Genomic DNA, 22,413 nt, shown 5'->3' on the forward strand with positions numbered 1-22,413 from the left:
AAACATCCCTAAGTATATGAAGAGTCAAAATCAACATTCTAGAGTATCAGAGACTTCGCTCGACCAAAGCAGAGGCTCGCTCGGTCGAGCGGCCTAGTCGAGCGGACTTTAGGAAGTTTCTGGTTGCATTCTGTCTGCTCGCTCGACCCAACTTGAAGCTCGATCGGTCGAGCGAGCTGGTCGAGCGGCTCTTCAGAGGCTTCTGACAGTATTGCTCGACTTGCATAGTAGAGCATCTTGAATCAACCTTTCCACTTCTTCATTAAGTCCCATAACTCTCACACTTCATTACCTTATTAATCCATACTTAATCACCATCATAAATCAATCATCAAAACTTAACTTAATACACCCACATTAACACATTCATGGGATTCCATCCCAAAGCTCACACATGATGTACCTCATCAAATGTGTACTCAAGTCACACCAATCACAACAAAATAAATCATTACTTAAAAGTTATGCATATTCCCACTACCTTATAAAAGTATTTTCTTTATTTTAAAATACTTACTATATTACAATTATTGATATTATTTATTATTTAAGCTTATTTTATATATTATATTTATACCTAATATAATATATAAAAAACATATTATCAAGTAGGATTTTATTTAAATTATCTAATTACATACTTTTATAATATTAATTTATAATTTTTAAATACATATTCATTATATAATTAAATAATTAAAATAACACACGAAATTGCATAATAAGTCTACGAAGTATAGTTAAGTGGGTGATTGCTGTCAAGTTGTTTCAATTTCCAACAAAATCAAGACAGGAGTCATAAAATGATTATTGAGGGGAATTGGGATCTAATTTTTTTTTATTTAAAAGCATGATTCAGGTGATTAAGCAGTGTAATTATTGTTAGACGATTAAGCAAGGTGATCTATAATGACCTCATCGGATTTTACATTAGTTTGTCACGTAAATTTTAGTATTGAGATTTTTTTTTTTCCAAAAAGTAGCCCCACAAACAAAAATTTTGGATTATTTTTGTTTATCTTATGTTTGTTTTCAACATAATTATTGTACCAATAAAACGCTGAGTAGCGATTTCTCGCATCAGTAAAAAAAACACTATAAGTGGTGATTTTGCATTAACCGTAAATTTGCCACTATTTTAAGTTACGATTTAATATACCACCTAAATAAATAATTATATTATATACTTTAGTTGATTAAAATATACAAACACGTACATTTTAATTCGTCATCGTTTAAGTTTTCGTGGTACGCATGTTTCGTCGCGTAACAATTTTATCGCGTAACGATGTATATCGTCTTACAAATTAATTGAACAAGTTAATCAAATTATTAGTATTAAATAAAAAAAAAATTTAATAAGGGGAAAGGGAAGGGGTGGTTGGTTTCTAGAAGGTTCATGTAACTCCTCCCCTTAATGTCATTCACGGGGACATTTAAGCTTATGAATTAATCACTTTCTTAATCATGTCTTAACCCTTTCATATAGATGCTTAGTATAGAACCAAAATCAGAAATTTTTGCTCCATTTTCTCCATTCCATTCAAACAAAGACAAAAAGAGAGAAAAAGAGAAACAAAAATTCAAGGTTTGGTTTTGGGTATTCAAGTGTCCTAATTGAAGCCTTTTGATCCTTGATTGGTAAGTCTTCATGATTCATAAACCTTTAACAAAATTTTAATTTGTTTAAATAATCATGTTTATGCTTTTTATTTGAAATACATAGAAAAAAAAATAGATTAGTGATAAAAAGATGTTATTAAAAGTATGTTTATATTTTCTTTCGTGATTTTATATGATGATGAAATTATGTATACATGTGTATATATCACTAATTTATAAATAAGTTTTTCATGGGCAGAGATTTAAAAGAAATTGTGTGATGGGTTGATTTAGAAAATAAGGTTAATTGTGTTCAAGATATAAGATTGATAATCATCATTTAAGCAATTTAGATGTGTTTGATTTTTAAGGATTTTGGTTGATATGTATATGGAATATATTAGTATGAAATATGAATAAATGAGAATATGAAAATGGAGTTAGATTCATATATTTTCTTTTTTTTATTAAATTATTAATAATTTTGGTCGATTTTTGAGTATTTTGGTAAAAGGTAATAAACGTATGTTGTTGTGATACGGTTTTTGTATCGTGGTCAAAATCCGTTGAATTGAGGAATAATATTAAAATAATCAATTAAAGGAAAAAAATTTGAACAGAACATATTATGTCTCAGGATGCGCGCCTTATGCCTTTATGGTTCGGGTGCATTTCATTCGTTGTTTCACTGCCGATTAAATTAAAAGTTCCTTAGACGCTAAAATCAATTAAAAATAGTAAATGAGTGCTAAAAATTATGAAATTTTTTACCCAAGGTAATTGATACCTTTCGGACGCAGTGGTGAAGTCGGATTTTCGATTTGAAATTTTTAAACTGTTCAAAAAGGGCTGTAAAGTTGCTGGTTGTTTTTAAAATAAGAAATTTTGGGTTTTATGATCTAGTCATTTAATAATATGAAGTATAGTGGTGCCTTGATGGTATAGAGTGGATTTGATGTGTGAACACATACTAATACGTGATTTTTGTATGTGTGTTTGTTTTTAGGACCTCGATTCTTAAGAGGTTGAGATACCGTACGTGAGGTGATTGTGTTGGATTGTCGTGCTACTAAGGTACACGTACGCTTAGACCATACTTTTGTAATTGGTTATGTAAAGTAATGTTATATTCATTCTATAATGTGATGTTGTATATCACTTAAGGCTTAGACACCTCAAATAATCTGAAAGGAGTTTAACTTGAAAATTGAGGATGATTGTGTTTATTACCTCTATGGAATTGTTACATTGGACTATTATACTGAGATAAGCAGATGTGCGATGAGTCGAGGCATTTTGTGGGACGACTCGTCGCATTTGTTCTGGACTGTAATGCTGAGCGACGAGTTGTGGCTTTTTGGCATCGCTTAGCTACAACTCGCTTCTTTCCCTTGGGGCTTTGATTATTAGTTTTATTTGCATTGTAGTATTAATTTCTCAACCCAACCACTTGTTGATCCGTGTCTCGTAGTCATAAATCGAACAAATTAGTTAACTCACTTCCCTGAGTTCGACCCGTTTAGCTACACGTACACCGTGCGCTTGCGATTAATAAAATTTACATATCATCTCCCATGTGTATTCCTCCAAACTTTGGTAACACTCTGGCGAACCGAATAGGACGGGTAACGACATGAGTTGAGGAATTGGTCGGTTATGAACTAAAGTTGTTAGAGCTTTTGCATGCTAGGATGGACTCCTTGCTTGTATGTAACCTATATAATGCATTGTATGAAGTCTCTGACATGTACTTGTTTATGCTCTTTGGAACGTTCAATGATGTTGTTATTCGACAACTAGCAGGTTGATTGTAATTGGAAGAGTGATGATTGGACATTAGAACCTGTAGTTGAGCAATCCGATACACTTGATTATTGTTATATGTTAAATGAACATTAATTTATTTTTCAATCACAAGTACTTTTACCTTATAGACATTAATTGGTTTGATGAGGCCGAAAGGTTTTCGAGTTGTAAACTTTTAAGATATCCGCTGACTTATATATTATTATTGTCATTTATTTATTTCTTTGTCACTAGAACATCGCCGGTCCGAGAATTCGGTTTAACTTAAATGTCTAATATATAATCCGAAATTCATATTTACATTTGAATATCCGATTTATTTTAACTCGGACTATTACATTTATCCAAAAATAGATTTGAAGTAAATTCATTTAGATTTAGTGTAAGATAAATTGAGAGGACCATAAATTATACTTGTATTTCCATGACCAACTATGTTTGATAAAAATGAATTTTTTTTTAAGCAAATTTGAAATGTTATAGTGTACATACGTGCACAGTCCAATGCATGCTAATTGTTAAAGCATTACTCGTTTTGTAAAATGTGAGGTGTACAAACTTCTAAGGCACAACTCTTGCACATGGCCTCTTTAAGTCCCACTTTTGTGTATTTTTGATAAAAAAATATCAAAAAATATACATCATAACATATTAATAGGTTTGCTTGACAAACGGTTGTTAAGTGTTAGTTATTGTTTATTGACAGGTGGCTACTAGCTAATTTTTAGTTGGTTTGTTATTTGATTAGTTGAAAGTGTTAGCTATTTTTATTGGTTTTAAGCTAGCTAAATAAGTGAGTTGTTTTGAGACATATTTGATAAAATTAAATATTGGTTGTTTATTAGAGAAAAGTGCGCCAAAAAGCCAAAAGTCATTAGAAAAAGCTAACAAAGTCTACCTTTTCATTTTGAAGTAAAAATTAGTTTTTAGCTAGCTGAAATTATCAAACACATTATTTTGCCTTTGTAACTGATCAATAAACCAAAAGACAAAAACAACAATAAAATCAACTCAAAAGCTATTTACCAAACAAGTACATATTGTATTGTTTTGTAATATGCCTTTTGTATAATTTCTTTTAAAGGTGCCTTGCCTAAACTTGAAAAAAAAAAATCCCTTCCAGCTAGCATGCATATGCACTAAATATTTATTTATCTTTCTTTATTATAGGATAGATTAGGGTAGACTGAGAGTAGGAAAAACATAGGTGAAAATTAATGCTAAATTCACAAGAATTTGTCTAGCTTGGAAAATAATATTTGCTTTTCAACTAAGATAAAATATGATTCTCCACACCTAAACATTTCAAAGAGAATTTTATTAAACCAAGTTTTAACAATAATAAAGTATCAAAATATCATTTTTAAACTTATCTTGAACCAGTTAAGTCATTCCACAAATTCTTATTTGAGATCATTTTACCATATAACAATTCTCAATTGGACTAAATACTACAATCTAAATAAATTTAAACATTTATTTTAGTACATAAAATATTTCTTGTAATTATTTAATATTCAACATGTCATTTTAAATATTAAAATTGACAGTTTAAAGATATACTCACTCTAGCCATTTAAAAGAGTCACTTTGAACATACTTCATCATACAACTGTCTCTAATAAGAATTGTTAGTCATTCACTACACAGATATACCATGCGTTGAAGGTTGAAATTGGATATCTGATCATCGAATACAAGTTAGAGAAAATTGAACATTAAGAATAACATTTAGTAGACATAAGTCGGAGGCCAAAAGTTATAAATTTGGCCGAAACTACAATTTTTAACTTGACCAATAACTATTTTAGAAAAATAATTTATTACTGTGTTCAGATAGAGAAAAACAGGAAAAAAAAAGAAAAAGAAAAGGAAGAGATTTAAAAAGATAGAGTATTTGGATAGCAAAAAAAGAATGGACGGATTTTGAAGGGAGGCGTTTGGAGAGAAAATAACAAATAAATTTTAATAAAAACACAATCTCTCTTACGCTATGATTGAGTAGCAAATTAGGAGGGAAAAGAAAAAAAGAGAAAGGAAAGGGAAGAAAAGGAAAGAAAAGAAAAGGGCGGGGTAAGGAGGAAAAGTATATTTTATTTGTTGAGAAGGGAAAAAAAGTTAGAAAAAAAGGATGAGGAGAAAGAGTACACCTTATTTGTTTAGAATATAGTCATTATTTGCGGCCATATTTCAACTAAATGGTCACAAAATGTTCGCTATAGAATTTATATCGACGACTATTTGATGACCATTTGGGTTATCATTGGCTCATAACTCTAACTTCTTTTTCTAGTGTTATCGAGTAATAACTTGATCTAACTTTCATTTCAACATTCGATAATAAATTGAGAAAACATATAAAGTTAAGTAGATATTAATTAATTAAATTTAGTTCATTCCAAGCAACACAATTACATAATAAATTAAATACACTTAAATAGATAAATTGTTTATACTCTACGTACAAAACCAATGAATCAACAACAAAGTAGTAATTAAACTACATAACCAAAAAAAAAAATTAAAATCCTAACTCACCATTCATTAAATTTAAATATATATGATTTCCTCATCATCTACTCAAACTATGATGATTTTCATCCATAACAACTCCCCTTCTCGTAATTCGTCCATTATCAAATCTTCCATTATTATCCTTATCCTTAGAATCATTTCTATTATTAGAAACCCCAAAAACATTTCTTAATCCCCTGATCAACCTCTGCCCAAAATTCTTTTTCCCAACATCACAATAATTATTAGTATTAGAATTCCCCATTTTCATCATATCATCAACCAACTCATTACTACCACCACTTCCACCGTTGCTTCCACCACTACCACTACCACCATCACCACCTACGAACCTCAAAAAACTCGAAGAAATCGAACCTCTCTGTCCTCTCTCCACCTTACGATTACTATTACTATTACTATTAAAACGACAACTAGAAGATCTCTTTTGATGATCTAATAAAATACTTGGACCCCTTTCAGACTCCAAAAGAAGCTTCTTCATCCCACAAAGTTCCTTCTCTAGGGTTTTGATCCTAGAGCAAGTAGTGTCAATAGCGGATCTCAGTTGTGTCACCTGTCGGAGTGCTGCGTCCCTTTCGAGGATCGCACCGAGTGTGCTGACTGGAGAGTCGCGGTGGTGGTGGTGGGCGGTGTTGAGGACCGAGAAAAGAGAGCGATGAGTGGTGAGCTGCTCAATGAGCATGGCTTGGACGATGAAACGGAGAGGCATACGAGGGTTTTGAACGGCGTGCATTAAAAGAGGAGGAGAAAGAATGTTGCAGTCTATGCAGCTTGTGATTTGAGTTTTCTCATCTTCTGACATCCTTCCATTGTATGCCTGCTTAGGAAATACTTTACATGTGAGACAAGATTTCATATCGATATATAATAGTGGGTTGTGGACTTGTATATATATATATTGGATGGGCTAATCAACCTACTACCATATAGTTTTGAGAAATAATGAACCTCACCAAGTGCATGTGCAAGTCAATGCTCTTGACCCGTGGGTTTATGGGCCCGAGTCCACGGATGTCTCGTGTCCACACGAGTGGGCTACGATGAGGTTATGTAACGAATTGTCACGACCTAATATAAATGTATAATAAAAAAGATTTCAATCAGTTTATCATTCGGATTATTTTGGAGACATGTGTGCATGTACTTCATCTGTTTACTATATTTGCTGCATTTCAATCCGTTTACTATACACATCTAAAAATTATAAAAACTTAATATTGTGAAAGTATGTGATTAGATGATTCAAACAAAATCTCACATGACTATATTTTTTCTTACATATAAACCGCAATACATAAAATAAGCTTGAACGATGAATAGTGTTAAAAAACGTTATGTAGCAAGTTTTTCAGAGTGGAGGAAGTAATATACATGAAAGTATGCGATTAGATGATTCAAACCAGATCTCATATGACTATATTTTTTCTTACACATTAACCGCAATATATATAAAATAAACTTGAACGATAAATAGTGTTAAATATCATTATGTAGAAAGAAATAAACATACATGCAAGCTTGTTGATGAAATCTATCATGTGCTACGACACTTTTGGACTACTTAATTATTTCATCCGTTTTGAAAATTGAAATAGTCATTATATTAGACTAATGGTACTATTTATCTTTTTAGTTTATTTTATATATTGTGGCTACTGTGTAAGAATAAATATAGTCAAGTGGAATTTTATTTGAATTGTTTAATTAGATACTTTCACTCAATCAATTTTTTTAATTTTTAATTAAGAATAGTTTAAAATATAAATGATCTAAATTACGCATTGGATAGCATAAAAAGTGAACATATAGCAAATATAATGAATCGGAGAATAGCTTTTAATAAATTTAAAAATTAGCGGACAAATGGAATAATAGATTTAAAAATATAAAACTGGACAAAAATAATATATAAATTAGATGAATCTACATAAAGTGTTTTTGGTGTAAATCTAAAAATCAAATATGAATTTATTGTTAAATTTAAAAATATAATAAAGTAAAACAGATGGTCCATATATAAAATTTTCAACTAATTTTAATTTATTTTTAGTTTATCTCAGGTACTTTGTATTTATTGTTTTCTAATAATTTAAAAGCTATTTTTAATTTCATTCACAATTTCATTTAGCCTTTATTACTCAACCTCATTTGTTAAGATTATTATTTGATCTCACTGAGTGCTGAGTGTTTGAGTCCCTAAATTAAAATCAATTTTTTCAAATAGCCTTATATAGTGTTTGAGAATAAGTATTTCATTTGTTTCAAATTATAGATTTCAATTATGAAATCATAAATAAAGAATTTGAGAATGATAAGGTTGGAGTAGTCATTCTCAAATTTTAAACTTTAACTATTTTAAAAATAATGGTGGAATTTAATCCAAATCCAAATTTGAAAATGTTTGATTTACCAAACAATAAATTTGGGCCAATTCTAAATTTTCAAATGAAATTATCGTTCCCAAACATGACATTAAACAATTTTGAAATTTGAAGTTGTTTTTGGACAAGGTCGACTTTGAGATTTGAAAGGTTTGGGGTAAAATTTTTAATTTTAGACCCTTAATTAGTAAATATACTATTATAGACTCCTTAATATTTAAAATCAAAGCGTCATTTTTCTAATTTTTTAGATAAGTCTGAAGTACAAGCCCTTCTTACCCCTTGTAGGGTAAGCCCTTCTTACCCCTTGTAGGGTCGGCCCTGTTTTTGGAATGGTGAAACAAGTCAACACATCACAACTAGGACTATTATCAAGTTTGTTGTCTCAAAATCACATTACAATCAGGAGTATTATTAATTTTTTGTCTGAAATCCTTACAACAATTATTGAAAGAAATTTTTATTACTACTACGTACTACTACTACCTTTGCTTGTTACTCCTATGATAATTCAAGTTCAAATTTTTAAAGGAAATTAATTCTAACTAAAAATTCCATTTTTAGCTGTTTATTTTCTAAAGTTTACTTTCAAATTATCATTTAAAAAATCCTGCTTATATATATCACATTTTCTTATAAAAAACTTTTACGTTTTCATTATCTGTTGGTTGAATAGTGGATCACATTGCGAACATGACTATTCTTGGAAAAGATTTTATAAAACGATGTTTTAAGAATCAAAATATTCAATTTTAGTTGACAAATGAAAATTAAATGTTTTCTAAAAAAGATTAAAATTGCGATCATATATTATACTTATATGTCCTTTTTGATTTGCATCAAAGAGAAAGTAATTAAATTTTTAAAAAATGGTAATAATGATAAGAGAGAATAAATTGTGTGAATGAAATTAAAGAGAGTTAAAATGTATGGATGAGATTAAAAGAAAGTAGTGGGTCATTATCTAAAAATAGAAATAATGCAAATTAAATGGGACGAACTAAAATAAAATATATTGCAAATTCAATGAAATGGAGGAAATATAAAATATTTTAGAAGCTTAACTATTAACTTAAACTTTTTTTTATGCTCTATTCAGATACTTGATTTACGAGTTCTATTCTCATTTATTTATTTTGAATATTAGTTGGTGTTAGGTATCAGAAAGACTTACACTGCATACAAACTTTTAATTTAAGTTTAATCATTTAAATAAGTTAAAGTTCAACGGCTGAAGACCAATCTCAAGTTCATTATTGCAAATCAAATTGTTTTATCAAAATGTCGATAAACGCTTTATGATTTAGTTTTTTTTTATTAATTATGAAATTTAGAATTATTTAAAATTGACTCGATCGATTAACAAAACCGAATATGACTTTTTGATCTAAAATTATTCGCATATAAAATCATATTAAATTGTACATACAACAGTACTACTCGAGTTATTAGTTAAGTGATCATATTTATAACACTAGCTAGTATTACTTCTTGGTGCCATGTTCGGTAGTTATGGACTTATGTTATGGTGGTACCTATCATATAGTCGTTCCGAAGTTTCCCATGTCCTCAACTAAAGTACTAATACTCATGATCTCTTATTTGTGCAAATTAATGTGTCTTCATTTACCTCAAAAAAAAATAAAAAATAACTCTACATATTTAACTTTTAGGTGATTACATGACTTCTAATCTCATAATTAAACAAATTGCAAAAAAAAGAAAGAAAAAGAAAGAATAGGGAAAAAAAAATTAAACCCCTCCTTTCCTTACCTTCAATCTTCATTGTACACCGTACAACCCCTCGTTTTAAGTTAAGACTTTTATAGGTTAAATGAAATAAAATCTTTAAAAGATAACCACCTAAATATCAATTTTAAAATTAAATTTTCTAATAAAAAATTCTACTTGTTGATTTCTTGCATGAAGTTCACTCTCAACAAATTGATATTTAAAATAATAAATTTACATATTCAAACAGGATAACTAAATAAAGTATGCATGAAGTTCACTCTGATCGTGAAACGGGCCCTTGTAAACAGTCCATTAATATAAAAAACATAAAAATAAAAGAAAGAAATTTGAATCAACGACGAGATGGTCTCATAATGAGACCATCAATTTGGGCTAGTCCAATTCGCGACGTGTAACAACTTGGGCATTATTTTCATTTTCTGGGCATTTTTCAATTTTCATCTTAAAGGTATTAATTTTGACTTTAAAGGTATCAATTTTGACCTTAAAGTTTTTAAATTGACGGTCTTATAATGAGACCGTCCCGTCCAAGTTTTTGTGAATCTGAATTCCACTTGTATCGATAGCAATTTTTTAAAATAGTTTGGGCTGACTCAATTTAAGTTGTCTCACAGTAAGACGGTCTCAATAAAAAATTAGTGTATAATTTTTACTATATATACTTTGTATAAACTAGGTGACTCTCTTTCACCAAATCATCACACATTGGCAATTTCATTGTAGCTAGTAAAAACAAAAAGTTCTTTACAATTAACTTTTAATGATTTATTTTGTTTTATATAAATAATAACAGTATATAATTTTAATAAATACTCATCTGTTTTATTAGATTTGCATCAGAGCGAAAGAGAGTATTTTTTAAAAAAGTGATAATAAATAAAGAGAAAGAATAAATTATATTAATAAATTTAAAAAATGTTAAAATGTACTCAAACAATAAAATAATAATTAATGAAAATTCATTGGCACGCAGTAACACTTACCAGGAAATAAAGATCCACAACTCTGTACAAAAGATCATGACTTGTTGTATATCTCTTTTGCATTGACTCCGTAACCACTCTAAAATCCTTCGGCAAAACCGTCTTAAATCCGTCCGCACATCTAACAGCTCCGTCACCCTCATTATCATCCAACAATGCTTCAATACATCTACTCGCCATAAACGCCGTTTGTTCGGCTTCAGGAAGCAACGTCAAACCCGAACGGAAAACGTTATTCGTTAACGTCTTGTTAACTATAACTACCTCACAAAAGTAAGACTCCGTCAACTCACGGAGATTTTCTAGATCGTTATATGAACTCATTTCAAGAAGATGAGCAGCCATGCTAAGAGCCACGATGTTGTACTGCGTTATAACGACGTTATTGTTGTAACAGAAATCGGCTACTTGCTTGAAGATGTTGGCCGTTATTTTAAACGGAGGAGAGAGTGTAAATTCTGAAACTCTGGTTAATTGCCGCTTAAAGTAACCGCTTTTTGAAATTAAAACTTCCTGTGAAATTCCAATAACGTTTAATTTAGGAAACTGTTAGTAATGTACTGAATTGAAGAATTTAATACAAGAAAATGATTTTTCATGTGCATTTATTGGTTTAAATTAAAGTACAATAACTTTTATTTTTTTTTGTCCCTCCTTTGTCTATCTTATGTTTTTATTTTCCACTCATGAATTTTATCCATTCCCAAAAAAACGTTATATAAGCATAACAAATTTACAAAGATAATAAAGTGATTAAATATTCGTAAAAATGCACTAATTTCATTGTTTTTAATAGTATGAGCTATATATTTATCAATAAATAATGCAATAATATATCAGTGTAATTAATTAATTAATATTATATTTTAATATTTTACATAACAGTCAAACTGTTATAATAATTATTTTTTATATATTTAAAAGTTGTGATTTTATGAATTGAGGATACAACTTACAAACCATTATTTTTATGGTATAGACTTCTCCTTTGGATTCCAACAATAGTTGTTTTTAACTTTTTATTATTATGAATTGGTTAAAATTTTAATGGGATTTGTTAGTTACATGTGTTTTTTTAGGCAAGATATATGCAACTTATTTTTTCTTTTTGTAGGGCTATCTACAAATCTATTTGGAGATTATTTGTGTGCGTGCATTTTTCTTTATCCTCTCCTTAAAGAGATACGAATATGGTATGTTTGTTATCTTTTTCTCCTCAGACCTCGACTTGTATAGAAATAGAAAATTAATGACTATAATTATGACTATTTTAATCATTGTTTTTATTTCATCTAGTTATTAGATACAAATTATAACTAGCTCGTGTTAGATGGATTCAAATATATTACCAATTTGTGAATGACATTAGACTTAAGGCATTTAAAAGTAATTTTCATTCATTTAAATATTTGATAATTTATTTCTTGAAAACTTATTTTGACATGTTTTTATTTGATTAACAATAGAAAGAATTAACATATAAAACAAATGAGTACTCTGTACTCAAATAAAGCTTAAAAATCCCATGAAAGACAAATCTTTGATTCAGAATTTTCAAAAATGCTAAAAAATCAAAACAACTTTGGAAATCGAAACAATTTCTATATGAAGCCTTTTGTATTAATTGTCCACATCATTTTTCTTATTAATGTCTTTTGCCTTGTTCTTTTTGTTCTATTTAACCCATTAGATTAATCCATCTTTTTTCATTAATTCAATACCTTATTGATTATCATTTTCATAACATTAAAGCTCCATCAAAACATAATAATATCATAATTATTATTCTCTTTAAAAATAGGAGTATCATTTAAACCAAATTAAACGTAGATGTGGAGAAGGAGAGGGATAGGTAAGACTTGAATTTAAAACTTTATCCGATGAATTTGTTTTAATTGAAATTAAAAATAGGAAAAATTAATATTAATAATTTAACATTTTGCTCAACCTCTATAAATAATCTCATTTATAGATTATTTTCTAATAATCCAACATTTACCCTTAGTTCGCTATGAATAATCCAACCTCTGTTTTAGTTTGCTGACAGCTTACCTTATTCTTACCTATTATTAATTAGTAGTTTGGTATATTGTAGGTAAATATATGACAAAATTAGATTCTTAAAAAATAATCCAAAAATAAAATTATTCACAACAAATAAGTAAAAATTTAAATTATTAATGTTAATTTTTTCTTAAAAATAAATAAACTTTAAATTGAATAAGTATAGAAGGAAGAGTAAACGTACAAACCTTATGCAAGTAAAAACATAAGCCGCGGACTTGTATTTTGACGTCTGGTTTTCTCCCGGTAGCTTCAGTCCTTGATTAAGAAAAACAAATTTTCTTTTCATTAATCTAATAATCTAATATTTTACCCGTCCGTAAACAAATAATCCCAATATTTGAATTATAATCTAATAATTCCACATTTATTATACATTTGCTCCCAGTATATTACGCAATAATCTTAACAATGCAACCCCATTCCTAACCACTACGGCTCCACCCCTCCCACCCAAATCTGATATGACGGGTGCAAGTACATATTAAAAATAAAATGATCAAAAAATAATCAACAAAAATAATTATTAATAGCAAATGAATAAAATATTAAATTATTTTTAATAATTTTTCAACTAAAAACCTTTTTGGACTCGGTGTATAATGAAATTGATTAGTGATAAATACGATATTTACTATCATAAACGTACCAGGATTCAACACCAGACCGAAGAGGAGAAGCAGGGGAAGAAGACAATGGAAAAGGCAAAGGAGGAGAACAGAGAGACTCTAAATCCTCTTCATCATCATCTTCTTCATTTTCATCTTCATCTTCGTCTTCGAAAATAGTCTCTGCAACTCCTAAATTATTATTACTCCAACTCACCTTCATTTTCTCTTCTTCTCTTCCAAATGAAACAGACATAGCTAGAGATAACTAAAATGGGAGAATTAAAAAAGGAAAATAAAAATATATTTAAAGAACAGAAGAAGAAATTCTAAGTGCTAAGGATTGTTTGGTTGGTATAAGAAAGCACAGAAATGGGCCTTATAATAATAGAAGTAAGAGTGAAAAAAGAGCAGAATTTTTGGGTAAAATAGTGATAAATTCTTTGCCAGTATATATATAGAATTAATTTATTTAGTTGTAAAATGATAACTCCATAATCCACAGGCAAATGCAGTGCTTGTGAAGAGTCTTAAATGCAGAAGGAGCTTTCATATTATATATATATATATATATATATATATATATATATAGAGGGAGACCATCCTTATATAAAAACCGTAAAAAGGTGTTAATTTTCCAGAAAAACGTGTTACTTTGCATTTATATTTTTTTTTCTGAAAGTTACACTTTTTTGGTAAAAAGTACCAGATTTTTATAAAAACAAAAATAACCCATTTTTTGTGCAAAAGTAACACCTTTTTTGTAAAAAGGTAGCATATTTTTTGGTTCTCACGATTCTCATATAAACTTTGTTTTCACTAGAACTTAACCACATATATATATATATATATATATATATATATATATATATATATATATATATATATATATATATATATATATATATTTATATATTTGGTGATGTGAGATTTTCAAATAATAAAGAGAAGTAGAAGTACTCTTAAGTATGGAATGGAGTATTATTATTTAGTGGGGATCATAAAACACGAAATTTCTAGCTTGTTTGGTAGTTTCAGATTTGTTTGGTGAGAAGAAATTGCTAAAAACCAAAGTAGTTTGGACAATGGATCATTGAAGAAGGTAAGCCGGACGACTTATATGGCCGCGCTATCTTTTATGGGTATGAGTTGTCGGCGTTTTTCTCTCTTCAAATCCTGTCCATAATTTTTTCTATGAGTGAGATACACTGTGTAGGATGATTATGATGATAAACAAATTAAAATAAGTTTGTTATGAGAGTTGGGTCATAAAAAAGGTGTTTAAAAACTACTAGCAAACTCTTATATGAGACCGTTTTTACGTTTAGTGGCAAAATAAAGATTATGGATTGGAGACCTTGGTTTTTTTGTAATTTTTTTAGAAATTGGGTCCTTACGACACTTACGTCATTTACGAAATTAAAGAATTGTACCAACTGTAAAAATATTTAACACCAAAATGTATAAAATGAAATAGTTTAAGTTTTAATATTCATTTATAAATTCATCTCATAATCCAATGAATTTATTAAAAGCGAAAAATTAAGTTTGATCTACAAAACTTGAGTATAAAAAATACTTCTTAAAACTATTTTGGGATTCCTAATTTTAAGAGGTAGTTAGCCAGGCTAGAACCAGCCATCTTCATGTTGAGATATTTTTTATAAAGAAAAAAAAATGAGTATATCAATACTTAAAGTTTCAGTTTTAATATTCAGAATAACGTATTAAATATTAAATAGATAAAACTAAATATTTTAAATGTAAAATAAATATTTTAACTAATTTAGTTGTTGTTATCAAGTCTAACACCATGTTAAATTAGAATTTGTGCTAAACTAAATGTCAAATGTTATGTAACTTTCAGAGCAGTTAATACAAATTTTAAGATACTAACCAACGTAGCAATTAGTTGACATATTAATTTTTCATAAGTTTAAAAAAGTTATAGTAATACTAGAAAAAATATTTATTATGAATTTACAATACTTGACTGAAGTTGTTATATGATTAAATCAAGTGTAAATTCAAAATCTGCATACATTAAAACCAATTAAAAATAATTTTTGGTTTCTAAATAACATGCCATATTTATATTTTATAGTACTGATCATTTGACCTAGCCCAATGTCCTCTTCAATTAATTTTTAAAAAAAGAATTTAAAATTTTACATTTTTTTAGCACAGTAAAGACTAAGAGAAAGAAAAAGTAGGAAAAACAACAAAAATCAAACCTAAAACCTTATATAAGGAAAGTGATATAATATAATTTTAAGACATAGTTTTTCATATATATATATATATATATATATATATATATATATATATATATATATATATATATATATGATGGAGATGTAAGGTAGAAAAATTGAAATTTGAAACACTGTGTTTTAATTTAATTTATTGAAAAAGAGGTTATTAATTTTTTAAAATAAAAGATGACGAGAATAATTTTATTACAGCCAATCTTCTTACCGATCTAGTTGAATTAGTACTCTAACTTATGTAATTCCTATTACTCCATAATATATTCCCTTTCACCTTGATATTAATATGATCTTTCTTACTTGTGCGCATGAGTTGAATTTATACCAATGTTTTAAAATAAAATGCATGTATTTGTTTATTCTTTTTTGATCATTTTTGAGATTAATAACTTCATGAGAATTAACATTAAGAAAATTCATAATAGTTGAAATCAAATGACAATCTAAATCATTAAAATTAAATCTAATTTGTAGTATAAATTCTTATCAATCAGTGATTATGTTATGTAAATCACCATAAAAGACAAGAAGAATAATAGTAAAATAAACATAATTAAAATAGTAAATCAAAATCTCAAAACTCTCATCCTATTATATCCTACTACATAAGACTAATTTGTTAATTTCATAAATTATTGTTATTTACTAAGATCTCCTCAATTTGTAGATGCAAGATTGTTGTCTTTCGTGATACTATAGAGATCTTCATTAAAACCAAATTTGAACAACCGGTTACGATGAGCCAACTTTTGCAACTGTTTCAATAGTTAAAAACCAATAAGCAGCCCGCCGAAACCATTAACTCTATACAAATGGAAAGTTAACTCTATACAAATTCGATGAGGTTTCATTATTATAAAACAAATCGATAATATTTGAATTAGTCCATTAAGCTTATATGTTAGTTAATATCTCTCCAAGTCTTCAATATGTAATCACATGTGGGTTATATCCCCTTTTTTTTAATTGGGGAAACACATCCTTTTTGAAACCGCAAGTAGTTTTTTTTATGGAAGACCAACATTTTTGTCTAGTTTATCGGAAACTATTGGTTCTGATACCATGTTAAATTGTGTTGGTCTTATTGTCAATGCTAATATATAATCGAAAAAAATATGAGGTGCAAACCATATGTTTCCCCAATTATATGCTGGTTTTGACAATAAGTACAACTCAATTAAACATGGTATTCGAGCCAAAAGTTCAATTAAAACTGAATTGTATGTCCGAAGAGAATGTCATTCCTACCTTAATTGATTATTCCTAATCCCACATAAAAACTTGATAGAAGTTTACATGTGAGGGGAGTGTTGGAATGGTTTTTGCCACATCGATGAATTAAAGATGATATTCACACTTGATAACTCATTGAAGCCCTTCCTCCCATTACCATACGGTTTTAAAATAATATTTTATTCTGTTTAGTTCGGTTTAACAATTTGACAACATATAATCGCTCCTTTTTAGTTCTATGCTTCTATTAAAAAGTGCAAGAAGAGCAACAAGCCAACGTACACTAAGAAAAGACAACAATAATTTTGTCTCTATTTGATATTTAGTTGAAGGAAGGTAAGGGGTGCTTCTCAAACGTAATAATTTACAGATACTCATATCTTGTGGGGTGTGACTGTGTGAGGATAACCATAAAATATGATGTGGAATAGGAGGGATAGGGGGTCGAGTTGAGCCGGACTAAAAAAAGTTTGACTAGGCCAAGCTTTGGGAAAAACTCTAGGATGCTAGATGTGAATTGCAAAATTTTAAAAATAAATTAAATTTTAACATCTAATTTATAATTACAAGCAAATCATAATATGAACTATTAGTAGAAGAATATTTTACTCTCAACGCATAAATTTCATATTGTAAAATTGGCTATAAATTACATTGAACAAAAATATTAGAATATTAAACGCCAGTTTTCTGTTGTTAGTCCATAACCATCAATTATCCATGTATACTAGTATGAAATAAGAAAAATTTTTTATTATTCTTTTGGTGTAGAATTGTGTATGTAGTGAATATAAATTTTTTTGGAAAACACAATGCATGAACTATTAAAAGGAACTAGTGTATCTTCATATGCCTTATTTATGTTCCAAGAAACATAATAAAGAAGAATGTGTGTTTTAATTCTCCAATCCAAACATATAATCAAAAAATGCAATAAACTATCACTACAATACCAATAAGCATCTTATGTTATTTTATACTTTATAATTTTATTTGATTAATACTTACATGTATGATCATATAAGACTCGATTATATTAGTATTAAACTAATCCCATCAGTAAACAAATCCAAGTTGGTTTCTAGTAAACAATATAATTTAATAAAATAATCTAACATATTTTATCTCTTAATTAATCTTATTTATATTTCAATTTATTTACACTTGATTAAAAGATATTCAATTCCTTAAAAATAATGGGCTCAAGAAGAGAGGAGAAGAGAAACTGGTGTGAGAAAAAACATAAGGGCCGTTTCTGAGGATAGTTTTGGGGTGCAACTACCTTGAGCCCAACTTAAGAAGGGGTCCACATTGAGTTAATCCTTATTGTTAAAATTTAGTTTGTGCATAAGCATCTTATTATTATATGATCTTAAATTTGTATATTTATTTGACATTAATGTAATGGGAAAAAAAATTATACAATGCATAGTTGGAGAAAAAAGAACCAAAATTTTACTTATATAAAGGTTCTTTCTTATGTTTTGCCTAGTGCCAAAAATAGTTAGAAACGGCCTGAAACGTAAGCAAAGAAATGCACTTTTTTCTTTTTGGTTTTGAATAAAATGTACTATTAAGCCTATATTGATATAGATCGCATACAAACAGCCATTGCATTCGAGAATATTCAAACACAAAAAGTCCCATACTCCTCTTTACTAGGTTTGCGACTAGTGATACTCTGTCAACAAACACACAAATTCTTGTGTGAGACGATTTTAGTATGAGACGCTCTCGATGCATGTCCTAAATAGTCTAATTAATACAATTATTAACATATGAACTCTTTATTTTAAAGTCGTCATCAATAGACGTTCTTTCATAAGAGTACCTCAAACAAAAATCAAAGGAAAAAAAAAAAGCAATTAAAACAGGCCCATTTGGGCCAATTCAATTCAAATAACATCCAGGAAAGAAATCCATTACCCATCTCAGCCCATTTAACAAAAACCCTGACTTATTCTCTCCTTTAATACCCTATCAAACCCTAATAACTTCCACCTTCCATTGCCGCACCTCTCGAAATTCTCATCCGAGAAACAGAGCAAAAAACCCTTCAGAAAAAATGAAGTACAATCCAAGAGTAACAAGCTCTCGCCGCAAATGCAGGAAGGCGCATTTCTCGGCCCCATCAAGCCTCCGCCGTGTTATCATGAGCGCACCACTTTCCGGTGATCTTCGCAGCAAGTACAATGTCCGATCTATGCCTGTTCGCAAAGACGACGAGGTCCAAGTTGTTAGGGGTACCTTCAAAGGACGTGAAGGGAAAGTGGTTCAAGTTTACAGAAAGAAATGGGTCATCCATATTGAGAGGATTACCCGTGAGAAGGTTAATGGGTCTACTGTTAATGTCGGAGTTCATCCTTCTAAGGTTGTCATTACCAAGCTCAGGCTCGATAAGGACAGGAAGTCGCTTTTGGATCGCAAGGCTAAGGGAAGGGCTGCAGCGGATAAGGACAAGGGTACCAAGTTTACAACTGAGGATATTATGCAGCAGATTGATTAAGTTTTTGGTAATGTATGAGAAACGCATTTCTGAATCTATGTTTATGTTTTTGGATCTTTTGATATTGGTACTGAATTGAGGTAGTTTTTTTTGCTTTGCCATAAGAAGATTTGTGATCTTTCGCTACATGGTTAGGGTTTTGGCTGGAACTCTTTATTACTCTCCAATTAATGCGATACTTTTCTTATGCTTATAGTTTTTGCGTTATTGTTGTGCGCTGTTTTTGATGGATTTTACATTATGATGTATCATACATGGTTGTTACTGTTATGGGCTTGATTTTGTTTTGTAATTAAGGGTTGTTTTTGGTCAAGTTTTCAATTTAATGATGATTAGATGGGTTTATAGTTGAAGGATTGTTTGAATGTGGCTTCTTTTTTTTTTTGTTAATGAGTGTTTTATAGGATTGATAGCTTTGGTTTGGTAGTTCATACTTAGGGAACTGATTTTTGTTTAAAGTTATTGTTTTTTGGATTAGGGTATGTTTGATGGTGAATAATTAGAAGTCTATTAATTGTTCATTTGGCTATTCAAGCGTGTTTGTATGTTGTGTCTCTGTAGTTCTTGACGGCCTTTTTTGAGTAGTCTTCCTTGCATGGTTATCTTTGAGACTTTTGGGTTAAGTATGTTTATATGTTTGTCTTGAAAAAAATTGGTTTATTAAAATTAAATTCTGGTTCACTCTATTGATTGAACTTCATATTTATAGCTTTTGAGCTTGTATTATGGCGGTGAATTGGGATGTTTGGTGGCTGTTGGTTTGAGATTGTGCTTATCTTTGTGAAGTGTAGTGAATTGATGTTGATGATTGTGATTGGATGGATTGATGAATGTTGAGTTGAATTGATGAATGATGATTGTTGACGAGATGGTAAGTTCGAGGAATTTGCGTTAGGAGAGTATTGGCTTGTGAAGTGTGACAACCTCTTTCTTATTACCAACAAAGTAAGATTGTGTACATCAGACTGCGTATGCCCTTCATGGGCGGGAACCATTTAAGACTCATAACTCGCTATTATTTGGTGAGAATGGTAATGAAAAGTTTATTGTTTATGCTCGTTCTACTTTGTCAATTCATATTCTTCACAAAATTTATTCCAATGTTTTACAATTTGGTGATGTTGTCTTGGGTGGTAATGAAAATTTGTGAACAAAATTTTTCATGATTAATGTTTAATAATCATATGAATGACATGGTATATTTCATGAAAATTTACACTACAAACCTTTTCTATGGCCACCACTTAGTAGTAACACCAGACGTGCGTTTATTTTGTTAGTTTAATGGAATGAAAGAGAGCCTGCTGCATTGTTCTTGTTTCTGCTATATGGGATATGCTCATTTGATGTTTGCTTGTGATGTTGGGGTGGTCCTCTCTGATTAGTGTTGGGTTTGTACCTAAAGTTTCATGTTATTTATGTTGTGAACCAAATCTAGTCCAATAGCTTTTTTATCTGGGTTTGGGTAATGTTACAGCCATTATGTTCATATTCATTATGTTTTTGATTGTGAATATTGCAGTGTAGTATACTCCACTCCTATTATGGAGTTTTCGTTGATGTTCAGACCAAATGAAGTTTTGACGGAATCATTCTCTTTTAAGTAAACAAAGACGATTTTAACAATTATAATAGTAGCTGCCTCTTTGGCTTAGTGTTGTGAAGACTCAGTTACGGATGAGGATTTAGGGATCATTCGGTGTAAAATGGGTATGCTGAGGACTGGAAACCCTTGTTTTGCTAGAGGTGTTCAAAATAAACCCGATGATTTGATATTCACCCGATCTTATAACCCAACCCGATTTGACTCGACTTAAAAATGAATTTACAATAATGTAAAAATCAGTGGACACAAAATTTGATCTTAAATCCACTCTAAATACCCAACTTGAAATCAACCTGTGACTCGGTTGAACACCTCTAGCTGCCTTTGCTACTTGATTAGTGTTGTGATAGAATCCCTTTTATTAACCAATTAGGGTTTTGATTGGTTATAAACTACTTGCTTTAATAAATTTCTGTTAAAGGTGACTGCAACGGAAGCTTTACTTTTGTCTTTAAAGTAGTACTCCCAAACTTGGTGTTTCGAACACCAATATCACCAAGATCGAGCGTATGAAGTTTTGTGATGCACAAATTACATTTTCAATGAAAATGATGTTTGTAAGAGAAAATAATGCAATAAAATGACACAATGATTTAACGAGGTTCACTCAATTAAGATTGCATCTTTCGGTGTATATCTCATATATTATCAAAAAGGAGTTTAAAAAACACTTAAATGGAAATATTATAATGGAGAAGAGATATAGACTATGTGTTTAGGCTTGGGTATTTTTGTGGATATGTCTGATGAACATATGAGACCTCTATTTATAGAGGTGATTACATTAATGAGTATTGCATACTTAATACAAGGGATTAACTTCATAATAAACAGCTCCAAAGAACACTAAAAGTCAAAAAATCGAATCCAATGTTCGATTAAGGCAATGCTTCATTACTGGGATGCCTCATATAAGAATCTTCACCCTTTAGTTTTCTCATTAATTATCATTCATACTTATGTTTAAGTCACTTCTTAATTCATTCATAACTTTATGAATTAATTTTAGCACTTAAACACCATCATCAATTACGCATTAAGTTACATTGCTTAACTCACCT

At 29.5% G+C, this 22,413-nt stretch overlaps 2 protein-coding genes across 2 annotated transcripts; one reads left to right on the top strand and one right to left on the bottom strand.

Annotated features, from left to right (window-relative positions):
• Nucleotides 1–5,786: 5,786 nt before the first annotated feature.
• On the bottom strand, nucleotides 5,787–14,269 carry LOC130821314 (BTB/POZ domain-containing protein At3g49900-like). Its single transcript, XM_057687014.1, has 4 exons — nucleotides 13,779–14,269; nucleotides 13,318–13,387; nucleotides 11,066–11,578; nucleotides 5,787–6,763 (listed from the first exon to the last, which is right to left on the bottom strand). Exons 1-4 carry the CDS (start codon nucleotides 13,991–13,993, stop codon nucleotides 5,981–5,983), a joined length of 1,581 nt encoding a protein of 526 aa, XP_057542997.1. The 5' UTR covers nucleotides 13,994–14,269; the 3' UTR covers nucleotides 5,787–5,980.
• A 4,911-nt stretch (nucleotides 14,270–19,180) lies between these two features.
• LOC130821287 (60S ribosomal protein L26-1) lies at nucleotides 19,181–19,939 on the top strand. Its single transcript, XM_057686981.1, has one exon. The coding sequence runs from the start codon at nucleotides 19,306–19,308 to the stop codon at nucleotides 19,744–19,746; it is 441 nt and encodes a 146-aa protein (XP_057542964.1). The 5' UTR covers nucleotides 19,181–19,305; the 3' UTR covers nucleotides 19,747–19,939.
• Nucleotides 19,940–22,413: the final 2,474 nt, after the last annotated feature.

The sequence above is a fragment of the Amaranthus tricolor genome, chromosome 8, assembly GCF_026212465.1.
Source record: "Amaranthus tricolor cultivar Red isolate AtriRed21 chromosome 8, ASM2621246v1, whole genome shotgun sequence".
Taxonomy (NCBI): Eukaryota; Viridiplantae; Streptophyta; class Magnoliopsida; order Caryophyllales; family Amaranthaceae; genus Amaranthus; species Amaranthus tricolor.

Excerpts from the sequence above, each read along its gene's own strand:
- LOC130821314 (XM_057687014.1), bottom strand. The coding sequence starts at position 13,993 with ATGTCTGTTTCATTTGGAAGAGAAGAAGAGAAAATGAAGGTGAGTTGG. Across the intron at positions 11,579-13,317 it reads TATGTTTTTACTTGCATAAG|GAAGTTTTAATTTCAAAAAG; the intron begins GTTTGTACGTTT and ends GGAATTTCACAG. Across the intron at positions 6,764-11,065 it reads TTGTGGATCTTTATTTCCTG|GCATACAATGGAAGGATGTC; the intron begins GTAAGTGTTACT and ends TTTCCTAAGCAG.
- LOC130821287 (XM_057686981.1), top strand. The coding sequence starts at position 19,306 with ATGAAGTACAATCCAAGAGTAACAAGCTCTCGCCGCAAATGCAGGAAG.